Source organism: Manis pentadactyla, chromosome 2, assembly GCF_030020395.1.
Source record: "Manis pentadactyla isolate mManPen7 chromosome 2, mManPen7.hap1, whole genome shotgun sequence".
Classification (NCBI taxonomy): Eukaryota; Metazoa; Chordata; class Mammalia; order Pholidota; family Manidae; genus Manis; species Manis pentadactyla.
The window spans coordinates 95509271-95530442 of record NC_080020.1 but is presented as its reverse complement, the minus strand read 5'-3'; the positions used below and the strand labels follow the sequence as shown (position 1 = coordinate 95530442).

The 21172-nt window shown below is 38.5% G+C and overlaps 1 protein-coding gene across 1 annotated transcript in view; it reads right to left on the bottom strand.

The window, feature by feature from the left end:
* DEPDC1B (DEP domain containing 1B) overlaps positions 1–21172 on the bottom strand; it is a 90463-nt gene that overhangs the window by 11354 nt on the left and 57937 nt on the right. Inside the window, exons 8-9 of the mRNA XM_036901723.2 lie at positions 2814–2980; positions 894–1070 (exon numbers count right to left, since the gene is read on the bottom strand). Of these exons, the coding sequence (XP_036757618.2) occupies positions 894–1070; positions 2814–2980 (344 nt within the window). The remainder of the gene's footprint in view (positions 1–893; positions 1071–2813; positions 2981–21172) is intronic.

The following is a 21172-nucleotide window of genomic DNA, read 5'->3' as shown; positions in this document are numbered from 1 at the left end:
CCAAAAAGTACTTAAGCAGAAAGAGTTCCAATCATTCAAAAAGAACCAAACAGACCTTTTCTCTGCCTTTACCAAAAATTCCTGCTCCCACAGGATAACATAAAACCCCACTTCGGGGCCCACATGATAGTAATATATTACATGTTTGCATCATCCTAATATAACAATAACAACAGTAATAATGGCTACCTGTCAAAGAGTACCTGCCATATGTCTGATGTTTATGCTGAGGTTTTATAATATACTATTCCACTCTCCACCACAATGGCCCATTATTACACCTGTAGAAACTAAAATCCAGAGAGGTTAAGGGACTTGCCCAAAGCCACACAGCCAGGAAAGAGAGGGACCAGGAGCCTGACCCACCGAGGCCTTCATGGCTCTAAGGCCATGCTCTTCCACCACACCATGTTTTGTAGAGGCAGCATGGATGGCACAACAGTCAAAAGCACTGATTCTGCAAACTGATTGTAGCAGTTGGAATCCTGGCTCTGTGATCTTAGGTAAGTTACTTAAGTTCTGTATGCCTCTGATTTCTCATTTGAAAAATATTAGTATTATCTAGGTCACAGGGCTATTCCAAATCAAGTCATGTATTGTACATAAATCATTTCTATCAGAAGGCAAATGTAGATTCTGAACAAAGTCATTTAAGGAATTTGTAATCAAAAGTATGCAGCATTGATCGACATAACAAAACTAAGTAGGCATTCCATAAATTTTCAGTGATAATAGCAAACACATATAGTGCTTACAATGTATCAAGCCTTGTTGTAAGCTCTTTGTGTGTATCAGTTAACTTAATCCCCGGAAGAAAAGTCCCAAAAAGACTAGCAAGCTTATGTGACTTTCAGCTAGCAATTTCACCGGACTGATAATATCCCTTCTTTTACCTGGACTCTTCGTAGATGAGCAACACGCTCCTCTATGGAGGTCTGCAAGGCCAAAGGGACTTTCAGAATCTCTTGGCAATTATCCATCAGAAACGTCACCAACCTAGCAGCTAATAACTCATCCAAATCCACTTCATCCTTGGAACACAAGATGCAACAGGAAAATGTCTGCACCATCTAAAAAGAAAAGGGGGTTTTAAAATAAACACAGATGAGTTTTTTTCCCTACTCCAAATGGTCTGCAATCTCACATGCAGAAAGCAAATGTGACTGTCACTGAGAAATGGTCCACAGCACAGGGCGCGCATCCTACCTGGCACCTGGCTACACCTGGTCACCTCAGATGGGCTGATCTCAGTACCAACCAGCATGAAGAGAATGTGCTGTTCTGTTCTGTTAATAAATCATCTCAGAGATTTAGCAGAGAAGCTTGTCTGAGCAGTTTTGAAAGGCATTCTCTTTTATGGACAGTTTTAAATATACATATAAACAAATTCTGAAAAGTATTATCACCTTCATGACTTGAATCATGTAGCATTTTTAAGTTCAAAGTACTTTACAGTCACTTAGTGGAATAATATCCTAATTTTGTTATTGATGTTTTTTGAAAAAAATTTGCTAGTATAGTCTGTGTGCCTCAACCACTGTAGTTCTCCAATATATTATACTAACTACTGTTGCCACTAGGATTTTGGATGTACATTAACAGTCCCCTTTGAACATAGGACTATAAGAAGTACATTAAGTAATGAGACTCTCTTTACAGTAAGCAGAAATATAAAAAATAATAATAGTGGTTATTACTTCTATAGAATTAATATTAACTACTCTAAATACTATCCTTTGGGTAGATTTTTTTCCCCCTTTCCTACTAATTTTATTGCTGACAATCTTATTTCAAAATTGTAAGTATGAAATCATGTAATTCTATTTCATAAGACTTCATTTCACCAACATACTGGAGATGAATCTTTATTTTCACTCACATTTATATGTCCAGAGAGACATACGGAAACTATGTACCCCAAGGAATCCATGGGTGCCTTGAAACTCTATGCAATATTTGCCCACACATTTTGGGCAATAGGTGCAAAGTTTTCTTCAGCTTTTCAAAAAGGTCCATTAGCCCCCCCCTACCCATCTACCCACCCACAAAGAGGTCAAGAATCACTCCACTGCGCAGAGTGCTCCTCTGATCTTACTCCACTCTTCCAGAACTGGGCCAGGGGATCCCTACAGGTACACAGTGGCTCACCAGGCTATGGAAAGGATACACATCCCAAAGAAGCATTTCTTAAGGAGTTTCCCTGAGGAAAATTAAGATAATTTGTAGCAAGTAATTCTAAATATTAAATCCTATTTTAAAACACATACCCACATTACAAAGTATAATTCAAGATTAGCAGACATTTTTAAGCAAAACTGACAATATTATAAGAAACATCCTCACTCACGGACTCTTGGACCATACCACGAGAATCAAGTTCTCTCTTTCCTCCAAGTTGTCTGGTCCAATGCTGTATTTTACATCTTCCCTCTTTACTTTATTACATGTGCTACATCTCTCCGACTGGTTATAGTAACAAAGTCTTCATAACCCTTTTTGTCCTGAAGGAGAGAATGCTGCTTTCTTGAGAGACCATTTACCCTTACTGTGCATTTTCCCTTCTCTGTTTAGAGAACAGGCAGGAAGCAGAGGGAGCCCTATGCTCAGGGTCCACCCCTACTCACTCTTCACTTTCCATTATGCTCTTTAAGACTCTAAGACCACAAACACAGTCAGTCTGGGTGGCTTCCAAGCTATGGCTTTTTAAGCAAGCCTGCCTTGTGTCCTCTTCTGTCTACCAAGCTAGTAAACTTTACTCAGGTGAATTTTATTCCAAAAACTCAAGTCATGTTAGATATTAAAAGTCAACCTACCAGTGTTCTGGTGCCAATGCCATCACAGAGTGGCGGCATCTCCTTATTTAAGCAGATCCTTGCCATCATCCTCATCAATAACTGTAACTTTCTTCTATTTTCAGGCGGCAGGAGGAGGCAGCAAATCTGAAATGCTTCAATGGCCATTTTCTCTTTCTGTAACAAACCTGATTTAAAAAAAAAGCTTTTAATCTTTTAAAACCTACTGCCTACTTGACTCTATTATGTTCACGTTTTTAAAAGTACATTTCCATTACTAAAATTATATAAAACATGTTTACATATCTCATGATATTGGACCAACTGATTATAGATCCACTGACACTCACAAATCAGCACAGGAAATACAAACTATCAACTAGGGATGACAAATACAGCCATTTGCCCCTCCCACACCCTTGGCAGATATAACTGCATTTTCAAAGCATTCTTTCTCACCGAACCAGGAGCATTCAGGTGAGGCTAAACCAAACCTTCAACAGTCACACTGTTAATAGGTCCAAGATAGCATGAAGAGGAACATGAATGTACCATTGCTGCCCTGAACTCTCCCCCTTGTGTTATTTCCATTTCCCCATGATGAGCAGGTCACCACCTTGCATGACTCTCATAGACAAAATAGTAAGGCTAATAATAATAATATCAGTGCTCTGATAGTCCATTGCCAAATGGCTCCACTTCTTTCTAAACAACACCTGTCAAATAACCCTTCCTCCCACTTGAGCTATTGTTTCTATCTAAGCATAACAATTCAATTGTGTTAAATGCCACCCCTGCTCACCCAGTGTAATTTTACTAAAAAATTAGAGGATTCTAATATTGTGCTCTCTTCCACCATATTTGTCCCTGGACACACCCATATCCAAGCCCTCTAATGAGATGAAACTGCTTTCACCAGTTTGTTCCACATCCAACCTTTTCAAGTTCCCATTAGTCTCTGACTTGGAGGCAAAACCATCTTTCACGTTAATAAATATTTTCTAACCGTCTACAACATGGCAGGAACTGTGCTAGGTTCTAGAAATACAAAAATATTCCAGGCCCCTTCTTTGAACAGATTATGTGCTGTGAGAAGGAGACACTCATAAAGAAAATAAATGGCAAAATGTGAGAAGTGCTCCAAGAGACATCTGCAAGAGCCATAGAGAGGAATTAGGAGCCATCAATGCGACTGCAGCATAGGCCATGACGGTGAGCGCTGGTACAGAAGGGAACCTAAAAAGGTCAGCAGAGATGAGATCTTATAAGGCCTTGAATGCCAGAATAAGGACCTTGAATTTGATCCTGACAGCAATGGATGTGCATGGGAGGGAAACGAAGGCAAGAAGAGAGAGCTTTTACAGACCAAGCATGATCCTAGTTGCTCACAAGAAATATTGCTTCTGCTGATTATCATCATTTTCATCTGTGTAGACCTGCTTTCAATTCTACATAATCAAATCCATGGAGGAAAAAAAAGGTTTATGACCACATTAAAATTCATTCTTTTATTTATCCAACAAGTATTTGTTAAGCTCTGCCTATATTCCAGGAACTGTTTGTTAGCAGAGGACATTCAGTGGAGAATAAAACAAAAACATTGTCTGATCTCATGGAGCTTACTTTCCAGAAGAAAATAGGCAGAGATACACAAATATGTCAGGTGGAAAAATGCTGTGAAAACAAATAAAGGAAAGGAGCTGGGGAGTGATGGGATGTGCTCAGGAAAACACTTCTAGTGTTTCCTGAAAGATCTCTCTCTGTCTGATACCTGAGAGACAAATTTCAAGGCAACAAAAACAGCAGTTACAAAGACTGTGATGTGGGCATGTATTTGGAGTGGGTGGGGGGAACAGAAGACAGGCCAGGGGGAAGAGAGGAGAGTGTGAGCATATTCAAGTCGGAGGTGAGGTCAGAGAGGAAGGCAAGAGCCAAATCAGGCACAATGCTTAAGTCTTATTATAAGTGACCTGAGAAGTTCCTGGAGGGACTTGGAGGTGGGGGGAGGGGCAGTCACTTGACCCGAAGTGCTTTTACAACTCTATAGAACACAGATTGTAAGGAGGTAACAGAGAGGAAGGAAGGTGCAGGCATGATGACAGCCTGGACGAGGCTGCAGTAGCTGGAACTGGTAAGAACTACTTAAAGTCTAGTTCTAGTTCTAGTTCCACAAAGCCTTCTACTTTTTCATGAAGTCTTCTATCACATTAGGCCACAAATCCCTTCTTTTTCCAAATTATAAACACCTTTGGAGAGTCAAATTTCACATACTATCTCACATAGACTGCCTTATGAATGAGACTGAAAGCCAATTAAGAGCACAATGCATTTCTTCTGACAAGCCCTACGTCCTGGTATAGTACAAGGCATGCAGGTGAATATCCAAACACCTAGTCATCAGAAAGAGTATTACATGGCTATTAAAAGTTGTTATTTTTATAGTAATAAAACAATATTTGGAGTCTAATATTTAAGAAATCACAATAATAAAATTCATAAAAATAAGGTATTTAAAAAGAATATATAAAAACATCAAGAGTACATCAGAGTCGGGAGGCGGAGCCAACATGGTGGCATGAGTAGGACAGTGGGAATCTCCTCCCAAAAACATATATACTTTTGAAAATACAACAAACACAACTAGCCCTAAAAGAGAGACCAGAAGACGCAGGACAGTGGCCAGACTGCAGCTACACCAGCGAGAACCCAGCGACTGGTGAAAGGGGTAAGATACAAGCCCCGGCCCGGCGGGACACGAGCGCCCATCCCCCCAGCTCCCTGCGGGAGAAGAATAGGCAGAGCGGGAGGGAGACGGAGCCCAGGACAGCCGAACACCCAGCCCCAGCCATCCGGGCCAGAGCGCAGACACAGTACGTGCCCAGGGGGCCCTGGATACTGGGGGAACAGGGAGTAAGACCTCTGAGTGGGTGCCAAAGCTGATGCCCCTGTGAAAAAGAAAAGTGGGGGCTTTTTGAAAGTCTTAAAGGGACAGGGACTTAACAGCTTGACGGTAACAACCCAGGTCACAGTACAGCAGCTGGAAATTACAGGGAAAACCGGGTGCACTAACCCCCTGGGCAACAGCTCTGAGACCCCTCACGGAGGCAAACAGTCAAGCAGCCCCCCATCCATTACCCCACCGGGCGCTGCGAAAGCAGAGAAGCAGCCTGAGACAAATTCCGCCCACAGAAAGGGAAATTTCTCCCTTCCGGCCAGGCAAGACACAAAGACCCAGTCTACACGCAATTACCCAACACAAGCCACTAGGGGTCGCAGTTGTCCCAGTAAAGAAAGGCCAGAAGCAAGTGAAAATTTTGGCCCTCCCAGCTGACAGTCAATAGCACCTGTCAACATGAAAAGGCAAAAAAATATGATCCAGACAAGACTAACCCAGACAGCTTCGGCATCTGCTACATCTTCCCCTGAGAAGGAATCTGGGGAGATAGATTTAGCCAGTCTTCCTGAAAAAGAATTCAAAACAAAAGTCATAACCATGCTGATGGACTTGCAGAGAAATATGCAAGAACTAAGGAAGGAGAATTCAGAAATAAAACAAGCTCTGGAAGGACTTCAAAACAGAATGGACGAGATGCAAGAGACCATTAATGGACTAGAAAACAGAGAACAGGAACGCAGAGAAGCTGATGCAGAGAGAGAGAAAAGGATCTCCAGGAATGAAAGAATTTTAAGAGAGCTGAGTGACCAATCGAAAAGGAACAATATAAGAATCGTAGGTATTCCAGAAGAAGTAGAGAGAGAAAAGGGGATAGAAAATGTCTTTGAAGAAATGATTGCTGAAAATTTCCCCAAACTAGGGGAAGAAATGGCCTCTCAGAACACAGAGGTACACAGAACTCCCATGACAAGGGATCCAAGGAGGGCAACACCAAGACACATAATAATTAAAATGGCAAAGATCAAAGACAAGGACAAAGTATTACAGGCAGTCAGAGAGAAAAAAAGGTTACCTACAAAGGAAAACCCATCAGGCTATCATCAGATTTCTCAAAAGAAACCCTACAGGCCAGAAGAGAATGGCATGATATACTTAATGCAATGAAACAGAAGGGCCTCGAACCAAGACTACTGTATCCAACACGAATATCATTTAAATATGAAGGAGGGATTAAACAATTCCCAGAAAAGCAAAAGTTGAGGGAATTTGCCTCCCACAAACCACCTCTACAGGGAATCCTACAGGGACTGCTCTAGATGGGAGCACTCCTAAAAAGAGCACACAACAAAACACCCAACATATGAAGAAGGGAGGAGGAGGAATAAGAAGGGAGAGAAATAAAGAATCATCAGACTGTGTTTATAATAGCTCAACAAGTGAGTTAAGTTAGACAGTAAGATAGTAAAGAAGCTAACCCTAAACCTTTGGTAACCACAAACTTAAAGCCTGCAATGGCAATACATTCATACCTTTCAATAATCACCCTAAATGTAAATGGACTGAATGCACCAATCAAAAGACACAGAGTAATAGAATGGATAAAAAAGCAAGATCCATCCATATGCTGCTTACAAGAGACTCACCTCAAACCCAAAGACGCGCACAGACTTAAAGTCAAGGGATGGAAAAAGATATTTCAAGCAAACAACAGAGAGAAGAAAGCAGGTGTTGCAATTCTGGTATCAGACAAAACAGACTTCAAAATAAAGAAAGTAACAAAAGACAAAGAAGAACATTACATAATGATAAAGGGCTCAGTCCATCAAGACGATATAACCATTATAAATATATATGCACCCAATACAGGAGCACCAACATACCTGAAACAAATATTAATAGAACTAAAGGAGGAAATAGAATGCAATGCATTCATTCTAGGAGACTTCAACACACCACTCACTCCAAAGGACAGATCCACCAGACAGAAAATAAGTAAGGACACAGAGGCACTGAACAACACATTAGAACAGATGGACCTAATAGACATCTACAGAACTCTACATCCAAAAGCAACAGGATACACATTCTTCTCAAGTGCACATGGAACATTCTCCAGAATAGACCACATACTAGGCCACAAAAAGAGCCTCAGTAAATTCCAAAAGATTGAAACCCTACCAACCAACTTTTCAGACCACAAAGGCATTAAACTAGAAATAAACTGTACAAAGAAAGCAAAAAGGCTCACAAACACATGGAGGCTAAACAACACGCTCCTAAATAATCAATGGATCAATGACCAAATCAAAATGGAGATCCAGCAATATATGGAAACAAATGACAACAACAACACTAAGCCCCAACTTCTGTGGGACGCAGCAAAAGCAGTCTTAAGAGGAAAGTATATAGCAATCCAAGCATATTTAAAAAAGAAAGAGCAATCCCAAATGAATGGTCTAATGTCACAACTATCGAAATTGGAAAAGAAGAACAAATGAGGCCTAAGGTCAGCAGAAGGAGGGACATAATAAAGGTCAGTGAAGAAATAAATAAAATTGAGAAGAATAAAACAATACCAAAAATCAATGAAACCAAGAGCTGGTTCTTCGAGAAAATAAACAAAATAGATAAGCCTCTAGTCAGACTTATTAAGAGGAAAAGAGAGTCAACACAAATCAACAGTATCAGAAACGAGAAAGGAAAAATGACGACGGACCCCGCAGAAATACAAAGAATTATTAGAGACTATTATGAAAACCTATATGCTAACAAGCTGGGAAACCTAGGAGAAATGGACAACTTCCTAGAAAAATACAACCTTCCAAGACTGACCCAAAAAGAAACAGAAAATCTAAACAGACCAATTACCAGCAACGAAATTGAAGCGGTAATCAAAAAACTACCAAAGAACAAAACCCCCGGGCCAGATGGATTTACCTCGGAATTTTATCAGACATACAGGGAAGACATAATACCCATTCTCCTTAGAGTTTTCCAAGAAACAGAAGAGGAGGGGATACTCCCAAACTCATTCTATGAAGCTAACATCACCCTAATACCAAAACCAGGCAAAGACACCACCAAAAAAGAAAACTACAGACCAATATCCCTGATGAACGTAGACGCAAAAATACTCAACAAAATATTAGCAAACCGAATTCAAAAATACATCAAAACCATCATACGCCATGACCAAGTGGGATTCATCCCAGGGATGCAAGGATGGTACAACATTCGAAAGTCCATCAATATCATCCACCACATCAACAAAAAGAAAGACAAAAACCACATGATCATCTCCATAGATGCTAAAAAAGCATTTGACAAAGTTCAACATCCATTCATGATAAAAACTCTCAGCAAAATGGGAATAGAGGGCAAGTACCTCAACATAATAAAGGCCATCTATGAAAAACCCACAACCAACATTATATTGAATAGCGAGAAGCTGAAAGCATTTCCTCTGAGATCGGGAACTAGACAGGGATGGCCACTCTCCCCACTGTTATTTAACATAGTACTGGAGGTCCTAGCCATGGCAATCAGACAAAACAAAAAAATACAAGGAATCCAGATTGGCAAAGAAGAAGTCAAACTGTCACTATTTGCAGATGACATGATACTGTACATAAAAAACCCTAAAGACTCCACCCCAGAACTACTAGAACTGATATCGGAATACAGCAAAGTTGCAGGATACAAAATCAACACACAGAAATCTGTGGCTTTCCTATATACCAACAATGAACCAACAGAAAGAGAAATCAGGAAAACAACTCCATTCACAATCGCATCAAAAAAAATAAAATACCTAGGAATAAACCTAACCAAAGAAGTGAAAGACTTATATTCTGAAAACTACAAGTCACTCTTAAAAGAAATTAAAGGGGACACTAACAGATGGAAACGCATCCCATGCTCATGGCTAGGAAGAATTAATATCGTCAAAATGGCCATCCTGCCCAAAGCAATATACAGATTTGATGCAATCCCTATGAAACTACCAGCAACATTCTTCAATGAACTGGAACAAATAATTCAAAAATTCATGTGGAACCACCAAAGACCCCGAATAGCCAAAGCAATCCTGAGAAAGAAGAATAAAGTAGGGGGCATCTCACTCCCCAACTTCAAGCTCTATTATAAAGCCATAGTAATCAAGACAATTTGGTACTGGCACAAGAACAGAGCCACAGACCAATGGAACAGACAAGACAATCCAGACATTAACCCAGACATATATGGTCAATTAATATTTGATAAAGGAGCCATGGACATACAATGGCGAAATGACAGTCTCTTCAACAGATGGTGCTGGCAAAACTGGACAGCTACATGTAGGAGAATGAAACTGGACCATTGTCTAACCCCCTATACAAAAGTAAACTCAAAATGGATCAAAGACCTGAATGTAAGTCACGAAACCATTAAACTCTTGGAAGAAAACATAGGCACAAACCTCTTAGACATAAATATGAGTGACCTCTTCTTGAACATATCTCCCCGGGCAAGGAAAACAACAGCAAAAATGAACAAGTGGGACTATATTAAGCTGAAAAGCTTCTGTACAGCAAAAGACACCATCAATAGAACAAAAAGGAACCCTACAGTATGGGAGAATATCTTTGAAAATGACACATCCGATAAAGGCTTGACGTCCAGAATATATAAAGAGCTCACACGCCTCAACAAACAAAAAATAAATAACCCAATTAAAAAATGGGCAGAGGAACTGAACAGACAGTTCTCCAAAAAAGAAATACAGATGGCCAACAGACACATGAAAAGATGCTCCACATCGCTAATTATCAGAGAAATGCAAATTAAAAGTACAATGAGGTATCACCTCACACCAGGAAGGATGGCTGCCATCCAAAAGACAAACAACAACAAATGTTGGCGAGGCTGTGGAGAAAGGGGAACCCTCCTACACTGCTGGTGGGAATGTAAACTTGTTCAACCATTGTGGAAAGCAGTATGGAGGTACATCAAAATGCTCAAAACAGACATACCATTTGACCCAGGAATTGCACTCCTAGGAATTTACCCTAAGAATGCAGCAATCAAGTATGAGAAAGACCAATGTACCCCTATGTTTATCGCAGCACTATTTACAATAGCCAAGAATTGGAAGCAACCTAAATGTCCATCGATAGATGAATGGATAAAGAAGATGTGGTACATATACACAATGGAATACTACTCAGCCATAAGAAAAGGGCAAATCCAACCATTTGCAGCAACATGGATGGAGCTGGAGGGTATTATGCTCAGTGAAACAAGCCAAGCAGAGAAAGAGAAATACCAAATGACTTCACTCATCTGTGGAATATAAGAACAAAGGAAAAACTGAAAGAACAAAACAGCAACAGAATCACAGAACTCAAGAATGGACTAACAGGTACCAAAGGGAAAGGGACTGGGGAGGATGGGCGGGTAGGGAGGGATAAGGGGGGGCAGAAAAAGAGGGGTATTAAGATTAGCATCCATAGCGGGGTGGGAGAAAGGGGAGGGCTGTACAACACAGAGAAGACAAGTAGTGATTCTACAACAGTTTGCTACGCTGATGGACAGTGACTGTAAAGGAGTATATAGGGGGGACCTGGTATAGGGGAGAGCCTAGTAAACAAAGTATTCGTCATGTAAGTGTAGATTAATGATTAAAAAAATAAAAAGCAGTTCATATGTTTTGACCTCTAATGAGTTCTACACAATGATATAAAGGGCATATAAAAGTGTAGGCAAAGGGTCTGTTTGTGTTTATACAGAGGATCAAAGCCTAATTTGGCTACCCCGAAAATGAACTAAGATACGATATGAAAAAGAACTTCCAACAACAGCACTCTCGGGAAGACTCATGACAGAAGATGATCAGCAAAAAAAAAAAAACTCCAGCAAAGATCCACGCACTGCCACAGGTGTAGATGCACTCATCCCACCAGTTCCTGGACTTGCCATGGGAATGATGAAGGAGATATCTAAGCTGGCCTGTGCATACAGTAAAACAACAAATTGGACTGGATCTATACTCTTGGAACTGAACCAAGAATTAGGAGAAGTGCAAATTGTAGCACTCCAAAATCTTACAACCACAGACTATTTATTGTTAAAAGAACATATGGGATATGAACAGTCCCCAGGAATGGGTTGTTCTAGTTTATCTGAATTCTCTCAGACTGTTTAAGTTCAGTCGGACAATATCCACCATATCATAGATAAGTTTTCACAAATGCCTAAGGTGCCTAACTGGTTTTCTTGGTTTCACTGGAGATGGCTGGTAATTACAGGTATGCTTTGGTTATGTAACTATACTCCTATTATGTTAATGTGTGTGCACAATTTAATTAGTAGTTTAAAACCTATCCATGCTGAAGTTACTCTACAAGAAGATATGTCAAAGAAATAATCAATCTTCCCAGGTTTTCTTCTGCCTGCTACTTCTATAGCTTTTCTTCTTCCTACCTAATCACAACCTTTAAATAGAACTCGTGCCACATGTCGAATTTACCGAGTATCATAATTCTCCCAAGTGGTAAAGACACCTCAAGACAAATGCTGGGCATAGAAGCCACAGGGCATAAATATGCAACAATAAGGCTTCTCTCTCACTTACCAACTTAACATTTCCCTGTATGGCCCCGGAAGATGACTGGTTAGCCAGAGACGGGTAAGATTCCTCAAGGGAGGAACAACCTAAGACAGGCACAGTCGCAGGGGGCCATCTGGTGAGAAAATGGGGAGCAGCAGAGGTGAGGCTTAGAACCTCCCCCCTCATGTTCTGAGAGAAATCTTCTGCATACATGGATGTTTATTGCCCTCGTCTAGCTCGGATTAACACATAGTCTACAGGCACACACCTGATCATCTACATTTGCTCTCTTACAACACTAAACTATGTTTTCTACCTTTATCTCGTATCTACCTACCACTTCAGCATTTTATTAAAAATAATAATAATAGAGAAATGTGGTATCCACATATAAATCAAGTTTAAAAATCAAATGAATATTCATATTTGAACTGACTGTGTATAGTTCATAATGCATGAACAAAACCGAAAGCTTCTGTGATGACTGCCCTTGTACTGTTCACCATGTAACTTATTCACTATGTAAGAATTTGTACTCCATGTAAGAATTTGTTCGTTATGCATCAGAAGATTGGAGACTGACGAAAATTAGGCTTGGGGTGGATTAATGATTGTGCATTGAGTATTGACCCCCCTATACAGAAATTTATTGTGGTTAACAACTATTAGATCAATAAATATGAGAGATGCCCTCACAAAATATATATATATAAAAACACACTTCCAATTGTAAAATAAATAAGTAACCGGGATGTAATGTATAGCATAAGGAATATAGTCAAAATATTGTAACAACTTGATATGGTGATACCTGGTACCTAGAATTATCATGTATATAAATGTTGAATCACTGTGTTGTACACCTGAAACTAATGTAATGCAATACTGTTGTCAACTACCCTTCAATAAAAAAAAAAAAAAGTTAAAAAAAAGAGTACATCAGAGTCATAAAATAATCATCATTTTTTTAGTTGGCAAATTTCTTTGCTAGGATACTGTTAAACAAACCCAAAAAAAATAACATCCATCATATCTTTTCAAAAATGTCTATTATTCAACTCCAAACTTCCAGTTGCTTATTTGAAAAAAAAACACAACTTGGGAGTTGGCTGTGATTTCAGGCTTTATGAAAATTAAGTGCGAAGACACAGGTAAATCCATCTCCGGAATTTATCTACACGATCCTACATACCGGGAGGTGAAAGACTGCCCCTGAATCATAAGCATCCCAGATCTCACTGGCTCCCTGGACAACCAGGGACTCCCCCTTTCCCCCCTTCTGCCAGTGACCCCAGCTGGGACCCCTCGGCAGTTCCTTCCAGTTGTCAACCTCCCACATTCTATGAGAACAGAAGCCATGATGTTAATCCTTTCCTCCCTGAAGTACCTAATCTCCCAAGACAGTGCCGCTGCCTCTGCCTCAGCCAGCGGAGGAGCTACCACCGGCAATGTGAGAGGAAGGAAGTCCCTGCTGAACAATCCTGGCTACTGCGGAAGGAGGAGGAGTTGCTTACCCGAAAGCTGAAGGAGTAACATGAAAGGATAAGGTTCCTGACACCCCCAGCTGGAACCTGGGATGCATTTTACCACAGGAATAAAACCCACTGTAGGGACTGGTTAGGTCTCTGATATCAGATTTGAACCACAGTTAAACTACATAATTATTAAAGCACTACTGTGTAAGCTGATCTTGCAACTTAGTCATGTATGGAATATAAGTTCCACACAGTAGGAGATTCTTCTCAGTTTTATTTACTGACATAACTCCAACAGCTAGAAGAGTACCTGGTACATCACAGGTACCTAATGAATATTTTCTTTGGTGAATGTATGAGCAAATGAATACATGAATGAAAGAATGAGAATGAGCCACCCCTTGCTGGGATTGGAGCCTGTTAAGTCCCAGCTCCACTAATTCTATGTGCTTGGACAAGTCACTTAACCTCCATGAATCCCAATTAACTCAACAGTAAACTGTTCTGGACAGTCATAAAGACAACCTGATGTACAGCATTGGGGGTCTATGAGCTATAAATGGGAGCCCAATGAACAGAAGTTTCACCAGCATTGATCATAGCTGCTACTACTTCTACTATTACAATGAAGCATTAAAACTAATATCAGAGGAAAATATGATGCAAATCAGATGTAACTTTGGCTAGATTTTCTTTAAAATCTGGTTAAGGAATGTATTGTGCACTGATACACACTTGTGAATTTGGCTCTGGGCCTCTGTGATGAGACAGCAGATAAAACACCACAAACTCCCAACATAGCTATATTGTTGAGTTATAAATCATTTAAGAATGTCTTCCTAAACGCCAATTGCCTAAACAGCTGCATACCACATTACATAATATGGAAAAAACGACAAACATATGTAAACATCATACACACATAATGATTTTGTCAAAATTAATGCATAATTTAGAAAGACTCTCACAATTTATTAATCTGTGGGTCACTGGAAGATTTTCATGCCTGCATTATCATTATATGCAAAGAGCTATGTCTGGCTTCCTGATATTAGAAGGCCCTGCACCAACTCTTAAACTTTTCTTGACTTTTTAGTTGAAATAATGTGGATGTGCCTGTTAGCATCAAAGAGAACTACCACGGCAGTGTACAGCCATTGATAGATGGCCCCGCTGACCTAAAGATTACAGAATCTTTGGTACAACTACCTGTTACTGTCTTAAAATCTAGGTGAAGTTGTTTTTTAAGCAAAAGCACTACATTTAATAACTTTTCATCTGCTGATACAGTAACTGCTTGGCTGAACCCAAGAGTCCAAGGACTAATAGAAGGCTGTATTTAAGCTCAGGAAGGCTGATCTGTTTTCATTTCTTATTCCAACCAAATTAGTTCAAACAGATAAAAAGATAAGTAGATAAAACAACCATGTGATAACTGCATGTCAAGAAAAAAAACAATGACAATTTCTTATCTTATTGGAAATACAGGAAGTATATATGTATAAGAAGGAAGGTACAAGGCATGGTGATGGTCTGCATGAGGCTGCTGCAGTTGCAACTGATAAGAACTAAATTCTAGTTCTAGTTCTCCACAGAGCCTTCTCCTTTTTTCATGAAGTCTTCTATTACTAGCCCACAAATCCCTTTTATTTCCAAATTATAAACTGATAAAACCAAGTATTGATAAGGAATTGGTCAACTAGGAATATACTACTAATGGGCGTGTAAACTGCTGCAACCACTCTAGAAAGCAAGTTGCTAGAAATAGTAAAGACAGAAATGCCAAACAACCCAGCAGTTCTGCTTCTAGATATAAACACATACATTGTCTTTGTAACACTGCAAAATGTATGTGTTAAATCAGGGTGGTGAGCATGTGGATGTCTGTAACATTCTGCCCATTCTGCCAATTTAACCACCATCATCCCAGCAAACAGCACAAAGTGTAGGACTACTCTTTTGGTGTTTTGACTTTTTTTTTCTTTTTATGAACACTACTACAAATAACAGTAACAAGCACAAACAGAAATAACAATGAACACATCAAACACTTCATTTTGGCTTCTAAGTATCATTTTTTTACTAAAAGGGACCAAGAATTCTTGAGGAAAAGGCTGATTCCAGGGCTGGGAAAGGAAGTACAAGAAGAACCTGTAGTGCCAGAAAGTAAGGAAATGCTCCAAGAATGATGGGGATGTAGTAAAAGAATACAGGAGCTACTCCTAGGGCCTCCTTCAGGGATTCCAGGCACATGTATACAATATTAGACTACTTGAGAACATCCTATATGGCTCTGAGTGTTGTCTTGTTTTGGTTTTACCTAGTCTTTTTTCTCTCTGTGCTTTGTGTAGATTAGCTTGTACTAACCTACACAAAGCACAAGTATTGTATTCAAGTTGACTGATCTTTTCTTCTGCATTGTTCTAATCTGTTCCTAATCCCATTCAATGAAATGTTCATTTATGACACTGTGTTTTTTTAATACAAAAGAAGTCCAATTTGGCTCCTCTTTGTTTCTTTTTTGAGAGTATCTTTTTTTTAAAATGTAAAATCCAGTGCTGTTTAGTATATTCACTAAATTGTGCCTACCACCACTATGTAATTCTAGAATGTTTTTGTCACTCCAAGAAGAAATCCAAGGACCTATTAGCAATCACCCCATCATCTCCTCTCTTCAGCCCCTGGAAAATATTAATCTCCATCTCCAAAGATCTCTCTTTTCTGAAATCATATAAATAAATGAAATCATACAAAATGTGATCTTCTGTATCTGGCTTATTTCACTTAGCACAAGGTTTATCCATGTTCTAGCATGTAACAGCATGTCATTCCTTCTGATGGTTAAATAACATACCCTTGTATGGGTATACTACTTTTTTTTTTTTTTCATTCATCATTTGATGGATATTTCAGTTGTTTCCACATTTTGGCTATTATGAGTAATGTTGCTATGAACTTTCATGTGCAAGTTACTGTGTGACATATGTTTTCAACTGTTTGGGAATATTCCTAAGAGTAGAAAGGCTGGATGACACAGTAACTCCATGTTTAACTTTTTACAGAACCAACAGACTATTTATCAGAATGGTATGCCATTTTATATTCCCACCAGTAGTAATATGAGGGTCCCATTTTTTCCACATCTTCATTAACACTTGTTATCCATCTTTTTTATTGTAGCCATCTTAGTACATATCAAGCAGTTAAGTCCCTGTGGTTTTGATTTGCCCAGCTTTGAAGAGCAGATGAGCAGCTTAATGTTTATTCTGCAATAAATTCAAAGGAATCCCCATGCAGACTTTTGGAGTTCTTTGTATAACTGCCTTGTATTAGTTTGCCAGGGCTGTCATACCAAAATATCACAGACTAGATGACTTAAATGCCAGAATATTTATCCTCTCATAGTTCTGGAAGCTGGAAGTCTGAAATCAAGACATCAGCAAAGTTGGTTTTCCCTCAGGCCTCTATGGTTTGTCAATAGCCACCTTCTTGCTCCGTCATCCTTCAGTCTGTCCTAGTCTCCTCTTCTTATAAGGATACCACTCATATTGGATTACAGCCACCCATATGACTTCACTTTACCTCTATGACCTCTGTAAAGTCACATTGGAGGTAGTGGGGGTTAAGACTTCAGCATATGGATTTTGACTGGGACACAATTCAGCCCATAACATGCCCCATCGCTGGTATTCTGAACCACATGCTTTAGCCTCTTCATTCAATTTCTGTCTCTTCAACTCAGCAAGACTCACATGCTCTGCTTAGGCTCTGTCTCCCTGCATCACAGTCAGAGAAGTTCCCCCAGGCAGAAAGCCCAGCAATCGCAGGGCTCACCCCATTCATAACACGTCTGCCATGGACAGGCGCCCTACACTCTGGTCCAATGTCTGGAAGCAGCTGCCTGAGATTGTATCAAGTTTCCTGGTTGTTTTTTCATTAAAGGATAAACCTAGTCTTAGTTAGTCCATCATGGCCAAAAGTAGACGTTCCCCAGCTACTTTTTGAAAGATAAAAACTCATTAATCCTCAGGTTTTCACTTGGCAGGTCTATGAAGTTCAAAAACAAAGTTGCTAACACAAATACATTAAGTGTTTAATCTTCATGATAAGGCAAAATCACACAGCTTGTCAGTGGAGAAGTTGGAGTTTGAACCAGTTCCACAATCTGCATTCTTAACCCCTACTACAGTGCTACTGACAAGAAAAAATATATTTCTCATTCTCATTCCACAATATTGGCTCAGCTCTATTTGTTATATTTGTAAAAATTAGACTTAAAACTCATAAAAACTCTAATATAATTCCCTACAATACTTCTAATTTGCAAAATTTCTCCAAAGTTACCAAAGACAAATTGTTAAAAAAAAAAAGTCGTGTCATATGGTCAACATTAGAAAAGTAGAGATACTAAAAGCGTGGTTAACATAGTATGGAACCAAAAGACTTTGGAAAATCACTCAAGCATTTTTCAGGTCTACTGAGATTTTCCTCATCTGGAAATGGGAAAATACTAGTACCAATCTCACAGGGGCATTATGAAGATTATGAAAATAATGCTATGTAGTAAAGTGAGTCCCAAATTTTGAGCAATACTCTTTATATTCATAACATACAACAGAATACCTGTATACCTATTAAAATTAAACAGAATACATACAGGAAGATTTTACACATTTCAAATCCTGACTGCCAAGTGTGTCTTTTTATTTCCTGCTCTGGTGCCTAGAACACTATGGGTGCTAATTTACTTGTTTATGAACCAAATGAGGTTTTGAAAATCTTCCTCCTCCATCTTGGAAGACTTAAGATTACTGAATGCCTTCTAGACCCTAGTCACACTAAGCAATTAAATGTTCGCATTTAATTATTCTAACATATAAAATGGGAAATATTGCTCTATTTTACAAACAAGAGAAAAAAAAGCCCAAAGTAGTTAAGACTTGCTCTAGGTATATAGCTGGGATTCAAATCTATGTTTTATTCCTCCCTTATACACATAATTATCAACCTCCCCTCAATAAACCCCACTTAGTTTTAATTTGGTATTAAAAGTAAATGGCCAGAAATTATTAATATCAATTAAAAGACTATACTCTCTACTTAATGCTATACTCTATATACATATTAACACCACAGGTATGCTTTTCTCAGATACTAGATAAAAACCATTTTAATTTTGCATTATGTTTAGAAAGTACATGTGTCAGCTTCCTATCATCATTGTATGATGTCCTAAGTAATCTTTCAACAAAATCTCCAGGAACCTGAAAAAAACCTTAAAGCATTAGTAGTAATTAAGTAAAATCTGTATTTTAAAAGAAGATATAAAGCAGATATCAACTAGTAGCATTTCTCAACCATATCAAGGCTATAATTTGAAATCACAAAAGTATTAGTTGGTAGAAGATTTAGAAAACTAACAGGTTGCTGTAAGTCGCTCTTTTAATATTTTTGGAAGTTTAAAGAGGCAATAGTGTAAAAAGTCACAATCTTAGAATTTCCTTCAAATTTGAAACACAAATGTTATAGACAAGAGGAAAAACTGGGTTGTAAGGACATTTAGCTAGGCCCCAGTTTATCACATCATTATGCATATAAAATAACAGATTAAAAATAAAATAGAAGCTTTGCAGAAAAGCAGCAATTTGCAGCACTTCCATGCTATTAATCTTGATGGGAAGCAAATGGTCCTACTACATGTAAAAGAACATGAACTTCACAAAATAATTTAGAACTTGAGTAGAGGATCTTCCACTAGAGCAGAAAGAATTCTAAAAGTTTGATATGGTTTTAGAGCTTATTTTTATTTCTTTAAAAATTAGAACTAATAATAGAAGCTAACATTTATAATGATGAAACTAATTTATAATGATGATAAAATCAGCTAACATTTATTAAGCATTTTATTATGTACCTAACAGTGTGCTAAACACTTAATTGCATCTCATTTAATCTTTACAACAATCTCCATGAGGTAGATAAATTATTATTATTCCCATTTACAGATAAAGAATGTGAGGCTTAAAGAAATTAGGTTATTTGCCCAAATCACATAGCTAGGTAGTGGCAGAGGGGGATTTGAGCCCACACAGTCTAGGGCAGTGCTCTCCTGTATACCATGTTGTCTTACCTATTTTTTCCATGTGGCCAATTATTTCCAAGGATAGATTTCTAGAATTAGAAACGTTGATTCAAAGGGCATCCACAAACATTTCATAAGCAGACAGTCAAGTAAAATACCATTCTGCATTCTTCAACAGGGGCAAGGATTAGATAGTAAAAAGAACAGAGAACTTCTCAACACAGCTAGATCTGCAACTAGCTGTTTTATACCACGGAGGGCACACAGAACCATTTTCTTGAGAGTGCAAAATGAAAGCCAGGCAATAACTATTGTGAGCTTCCCTCTCATAAGTGAAAACAGAATGTAGTTTATCCCAGAAATATAGTCTCAAACCACTTCAAAATGCTGATTCCATAACACCTAAGGATGAGAAACCAAATATAACTCTATAACATACAAGCCACAGAGAAAAGGTATTTTTAACTCAGTGTAAAGAATGAGTCATGTGTTTTTTTATCCAAGTGTGAAGGACAAATATAAGCATCCTTCACAATTAACTATTATTACTAGTAATATTTGAGCAACATTAACTTTACAAGAGGCCTTCAATTCATCCAATCCTCACAATCATCTTACTATATAGGTAGGTAGAGATGAAATTTAGGTTTTTTTACTTCAAAAATGTTTTGCAACTAAAATTAAGAAATATATTTTACATCACAACAATACATATGCATATACATAGGTATTTAACTGAAAAAAAAAGTTCATAAAAATACCTACATTTATATATACAATGCATTCTGATATTTTGAACACTATTACATGTCTGGATTTTTTTAATGCTGTTCTACTATATGGAATTCACATCCAACACACAGTTTCTAAAACAGTGGCTTGGGGACTACTGCGTCTGAGCTCAGGCTCTCATACAACAAACATTCAGGAATACACAGCCAGAAGTCAGACAGATAATCTGGTCTTGAATTCAGGAGATAGATCTTAGACAAATACAAGGTTTGAGAATCAACATAAGGGTGATCCATGAGAAGTGGTATGTATGGAAAAATAACCAAGTTTTGATGCACCTACAATACTTAAGTCCTTCTTGGTTTCCAGTTCCAAGGATGCTATTTTAAAAATCTGTTCAAATGTCAAAGTAGGACTCACTTTTAGTGCTGCCTTTGAATCTTACGAGTGCTATGTACTGCTTTCCTTGGTTCAAACGTATATAGGAGCACTTAGATTCTCAAAAAATAGTTTAATCTGGGCTTTTGGTTCCTGTTCCTAATTTCTTTCTCATTGCTGACCATTACCTAATATATTGTTTTCTTTCTTCCAATAAAAGCTTACTGA